General features: G+C 40.1%; 1 protein-coding gene across 1 annotated transcript in view; it reads right to left on the bottom strand.

Moving 5' to 3' along the window:
• The window catches only part of Glipr1 (GLI pathogenesis related 1), a 48,422-nt gene that overhangs the window by 5,989 nt on the left and 36,363 nt on the right, over positions 1 to 6,070 (bottom strand). Inside the window, exons 2-3 of the mRNA XM_004623883.2 lie at positions 5,262 to 5,504; positions 1,159 to 1,271 (exon numbers count right to left, since the gene is read on the bottom strand). Of these exons, the coding sequence (XP_004623940.1) occupies positions 1,159 to 1,271; positions 5,262 to 5,504 (356 nt within the window). The remainder of the gene's footprint in view (positions 1 to 1,158; positions 1,272 to 5,261; positions 5,505 to 6,070) is intronic.

The raw sequence follows: 6,070 nt of genomic DNA, 5'->3' as shown, positions 1-6,070 counted from the left end.
AAGGCTCAAGTCAACAACTTCTGTGGATAACCCACTACTATTGTGGACTGCTGGACTGTGTTGGATTGTTTTGCTGAATTCACACACCTATAGTATTTAGATGACAATGGAATACCAGTTTCTGACAGGACTAAACAAAAAAGGGGCTACAAAGGAAGGACCATTTTGTATCTGTATGTGCAGAATAGTTAGGCTAGATATACAGCTACTTTCGCTTAATTCAATGAGAAGAAAGATTTGTACTAACAGTATTTGGGTAGGATATACTGTCTGCATCTTGCACTACAGATAACCATTAAGAAGGTAACAGTGTACAGTGTATTAATTATTGAAATGTCCTATTAATCAGTTTTGAAACTGTCTCATTGATATTTGTTTCTCAATAAAATAAAGTACTGCATGCCTCTCTATTGAATATTAAATAAGATTAGCATGGGCTCTAATAATTTCAAAGTCATAATGAACATTAAAGTATATTTTAAATGTTTGCCAAGAGTGCAATGTAAAAATATTTGCAGTTATAATTACTGTTGATATAAAGTCATAGTTATCACTAAAATGACTATTCTTTATGTAGAAATATTCTAGAAATTTTAGAGAAGTAGAAGTAACTGAAAATTTAAGCCCAAGGTTGTCCTTCAGATACAATGTATGGAACAGTGTGAATTCATCAAGGTGAGGAACTGTGTGTTACTCTCAAGAGCATAGACTTCAGGCCAGACAGCCAGGTAAATTACAGCTGTGGCTTTCATTGAGTGCGTGCCTGGCAGGTTATGTGCCATGCCTGCCTCAGTTCTCCACCTGTAAAGCAAGATGCAGGTGCACCTTTTTTTTTTTTTTTTTTTTTCATTTCATACTTTCTTGAAGATAAAGTTATGCATGAAGTACTTGGAACAGTTCTAGTCACATGGTAAGTCATATAAAGTATTCATTGTTCTTACAGTTACTAAAATCATGTTATATATTTTTGTTTGTTTGGAGGCAGGGTCTCAGTATGTAGTTCAGGCCAGCCTTGAACTCACTTTGTAGCCCAGGCTGGCCTCGAACTCACAGTGACCCTCCTGCCTCAACCTCCTAAGTTTACAGGATTACAGGCATGCACCATGACACCTGCAAATATCTTACTATGTTTAAAAAGATGTTAATTTAGGGACTTACCCTGGTCCATAGTCACATATAAAATGTGCTCCATTGTAAAGAGTGTCAAAGCCAGAAACTCTGGGGCAAAATTGAACTGCACAGCCAACCTTGTAACTGTCAGCCCACACAACCTGTAAAGTCAAAAAAAAAAAAAGAATTTTTTAACACATAAACGAGAAATGATGAATATTTGGGTATACTTAGGTCTTTATACATGTAGCTATATTCACTCCAGTCAGGAAAAGTACTTATTATCAGGTAAATGTTAGGTACTCAAAATTCTGCTAGAGCCGAGACCTGTAATTAGCGGGTGTGTGTGAGGGTGTGTGTGTGTGTGTGTGTGTGTAGGGAGTGAAGCAAAGAACAGATAATTTTTGACAGTTACTAGGATGAAGAAATAAAACAGGTAACTTGAAAGAGGGAGCAAATGGACTGGTTTAATGGAGTGTTGGGGGGCCATTTCTGAAGAAGAGGTTTGGTTTGAACTGAGGTGGGAATGGTGAGGATATGTTCATGAAACTTACACAGTGAAGATAGTCCAGGTGGGATTTTCTTGTTAGAATGTAGAAAGAATGCAAGTGGAGCTGGCGGGAGAGTGGAGGAATAGGTGCTGAGGTTGAAGGTGGAGGAACACACAATGGAGATTCCTGGAGATACTTTATGTGTCCTAAAAGATCCCTGATGTGGCTGTGAAATGAGCAGACCGAGAAAGGCAGAGGAAGACGAGAAGATGAAGGTAATCTTGAGGGCTAGTTCAGTGGTACAAGAGTGCAACATGGTGTCTCACACTTGAGTGATAGCTGCTCAGATTCCTGTCTCAGCCCACAGATGTCGCTGAGTAGATTTGTGTTTGTTTTGGCTGTCAGGTAACAGTTTTGGTTTGGGTTCTGCGAGACACTGAGAACAGAGAATGGGTAAGAGCATGGGTAGAAGTTGGAGTCACGTGTGAACTTCAAGCTGCCTGCTGGATATTCTAGTGAAGACTGACATGGCTGCTAGAGGTAGCCATGCAGCAGAGAGGACAGGGTTAGGCTAGAAATACAAAGCCAGAAGGTACAGGGATAGGGGAGATCCCTCAGGCAAAGTGACAGACAGAAGAGTAAATGAAAGCCTGGGAGTAGGGGAAAACCCTACAAAAACAAGTTAACAAAGCAAATGCAGAAGTAATGGTCAGTGATGCGGAGGGAAATCACGAACAGCGAGTTTCTAGATTCAACAGATCTTTAGAGTTGGTTTAAATCAGTGCTGCTGTGTATTTTAGTACCTTCAGTATATGTTTCCCTTGCTTTCTGAGTGTATTCTACATTTTCTTTTTGCACTGGTCCCCCACACATTATGTGGCTCATCCCTTACAAAAAAGTTTTTCTGTCTTAAATCATTTAAATATCTAGTAGCTAGAGGCAAACCAGCTAAAGATGTGCTTTTTTTTGTTTTTTACAGTGATACCAAATTGCATTTTAAGTTTTTTTTTATGATGACTTTGTGAATTTTGTTGTGACAAGCAAGAGTTGTACTAAGTGTGGGGTTACAAAAGCAAGAGAACTAGCGTCAGCAAGTAGCCTTCACAAAATGTGGGTGGAAGCAGTCCTGACACCATTATACAGCAGTTCTTTACCTTGGTGAAGGATTCTATGGGCATGTGTGGAATGAGACCCTTCCCTAAGGAAGTAGGTTTGACCCAGAGCTGGTCTGAGAGCAAAGAGGTCTTCCAGTAGTGCATGATGCCTGGTATACACACTAGGTAGGGAAGATCCATTTACAGAACTGAAAGATGCCTAGCACAGCTGCAGGAAAGGGTCAGATTTGCTTCAAAAACATATGCTCTCTCTCTCTGGAGGGAGGACAGAGGAAGAAAGAAGGGCGCTGAGCTCGGGTGCAGTCAGAGCTTTCCCAAGGTTTGGAAGTAGACTTTGAGATAGGGAAGTAGTTGGGGAGCTGGTGGGCTGGGCAGTCAACTTTCCCAGCAAGAGTATCTGTAAGAATAAAAACTGAGAGCCTTTCTCCAAGCTCTCAGACCCTTCTTCCTATGATTGAAAACTCTTATGGAAGGAATGTAAGCTTTGTTCACTGCCTACTTGGTGCAAGTCTTGGTCCTGCTTTCAGAAAACAGAGCCTTAATCAATACCTTATCTTTCAACACTCTATTGGGGTACAATGTCAGAGAAATGAGAATGAGGAAAAAGATAGTGAGGTAGGTCAGGAGAGATAGAACTGGGAACAGTCCCTGGTGTTCAGGAGCTAGCCTGAATTTGGGAGAGACATATGGACAAATGGATGTTCCCAGTGCCTGACTGGTGCAGTTCAGAGCAACACAGGATCAGAGAGAGCAAGGCAACTTAGCAGGCAAAGGAAGGGATGTGGATTCACACAGCATGAATCGATTCTTGCAGACAGGGTTTGTTAAAAAAAAAAAGAAGAAGAAAATAATTTGAGGCAAAATTTACAGGGTACAGAAGAACGCACAACGTGTATGCTGATTCTTGTACTTTAGTGGCAAAGAGCTCTGCATGTCAAATATGTGAAGGTCAGAAGGTGGTTCTATTGACAACAGGCTCCCAGCCCATGCTCCTATACAAATTAAGATACGCCACACACACCACTAGAGGGTCAAGACAAGAGGAGGACACTTAACTTTGAGTCACATGTGTAAGATTCAAATCAGACCTGACTGACCCTGCACCCAGAAGCACCCCTGTGCACACGGAGCTCAGCTATCAGCAGGAACTCGGATCAGCTCTCAGTACTGATAGCCAAGCACAGGGAAGGAGATAAGGTAGGACAAGGTGTTCTGCGGGCCCTGGGGACAGCTGGAGACACCCACACTTCAAAGGTTGCCAGTGAGATGCAAGGCTGTCAGGGAACTTTTAACAACAGATTGGGATCTTCCTTCCTAAAGTCCTCTACCAACTCTCCAGCCCAAAAAAAGACACACACTTCTCTTTGTTCAGAGCAAGCGGTCTTATGGTCTCTGCCTGCACCCAGGCACAATAAATTCCATTTCATGTTGCCTTTACACAAGCCTTTATTTTCCCCTTTTTCCCTGTATGTTAAATTATGGTCCTGAGATTTCAGACAAGAGTCTTCCTAAATTAACTGAGCTTACTCTTAAATTCTCTTTGGAGGACTAATACTTTGGACATGAGAAAATTCATTTTCTTTTCTTTCCTTTTATTTATTTATAAATAAATTTATAAATAAACTTACAAATAAATTTATTTATAAATAAATAAGTAAAATAAATAAAAGGACTTAACCTTGAGTCACATGTTATTTCATTTATTTTTGGGGGGTGGGCAGAACCAGGATTTGAACTCAGGCCCTTGCCCTTGCCAGGCAAGTGCTTGTTCTACTGAGCCACCTCCTTGGCCCCATCATTTTCTAAAATGTAGTGCTTTGCATATATATACTACAGCTCAAGGGGCCAGGGAGATGGCTCAGTGGAATAAGTGCTTCCCTGCTGAATGAGCCTAAACGTTTCTCTTAAAAGATAATTATATTCTATCTCTACCTTAGAAGAGGGACCCTAATGGGGAGGATGTCTTGATCTTCCTTGGGTCTGCCACTACTTTTTGGGTGAGTATGGGTTTTAGATCTCTACACTGAAGGTCTTATTCAGCTCTTGCCACTAGCTTATAGGAAAGGTGCTGTTATCCACAGATGAACAAATAGAAAGGTTAAATTGTTTTGCCAATGTCATTTAGCTAGTAAAAGGGAGAGTTCACAGTTAGATACTGGATATGTTACAAGGCCTTAAATAAGTTAATGTGTGTAAATTATTTAAAAAGATCCAGTATTGGATCAGTGCTGTTCACTTCAATAAGCTTCTGTGTATTGATATTAATTCTGTCTATATGGCCAGACTCTTCAAGCTCTACTCCATTTGGTATTAGAATCTTCACTATTTACTTTCTTTTTCTTTTTCTTTTTCTTTTTCTTCATGGTTCTGAGCATCAGACCCAAAGCCTTGCACGTGCTGTGCAAGCGGTCTACCATTGAGTTCCATTTATTATTAAAGTAAGGCTATTATTCCTACTCATATTTTCAGGTGCATTAACTTAGCTATTTATTTGCAGTTTTCAACCTTGAAAAGATGCTTAAAAATAACACAGGCCAGTACTCACCTGGGTGTAATGGCCGCAGACGGCTTTACATCTCCGAGTATTGAAGTCATAGTGTTGAATTTCATTGTACCAGTTTGAGATGGCTGAGAACACTGAAAACAGGGACAGAGACCCTGTCCAAATATTTTCTCCTAGATTATCAAAGTTTGGGTGCAGCTTATGTGACTTCAGCTGTGGGTTGTGATCAAAGTGGCAGTTTTTTGCCCATGTTTTTGCAATTTGGGCTAGTGCTGGATCCCAGGTCTGCAACAACAATATTTAGAAAATATCAAAGTGAAGAACAGAAGCTGTTACTCAGCAATGAAATTGGAGTGAGTAGGTGGGAATTGGAATGCCAGATGAGGTGTGGTGACAAGGACAGAGCGTGAGCTACTGCACGTAGGTCCTGCCTAAATAGTTTGCAAGCACTAAGGATGCTAAGAAGTATGGTCATCCAGTTTTGTGGAATTTAGCCTCTAAGTGAGGAAGGTAGACAAACGTGATCATTGTACATAAGATATGTGTTTCACATTTTTCAACTTATCAGCCACACATCTCTTCCTAGGAACCTCAGGAAGATTGAAAACCAGTTCAAAACCAAAAGAAGAAAAGAAAAAAAAAAAAAAACAACACAAAACAAAACATAAACACAAGAACAAAAGATAACCCAGAATGCTGCAAATATTAACAGGGAAGAAAAATCATACTCAGACACACACAAAAAAGAAAGTATAGTCTACTCATGCCTAGAGGAAAAGAAGTATCCAAAAAAATAGAACTACAAAAGAAAGAAAGAAAGAAAGAAAGAAAGAAAGAAAGAAAGAAAGAAA

This window comes from Octodon degus, unplaced genomic scaffold, assembly GCF_000260255.1.
Source record: "Octodon degus isolate 3935 unplaced genomic scaffold, OctDeg1.0 scaffold00004, whole genome shotgun sequence".
NCBI lineage: Eukaryota > Metazoa > Chordata > Mammalia > Rodentia > Octodontidae > Octodon > Octodon degus.
The sequence above is the reverse complement of the archived record's forward strand: the minus strand, read 5'-3'. Positions and strand labels throughout refer to the sequence as shown.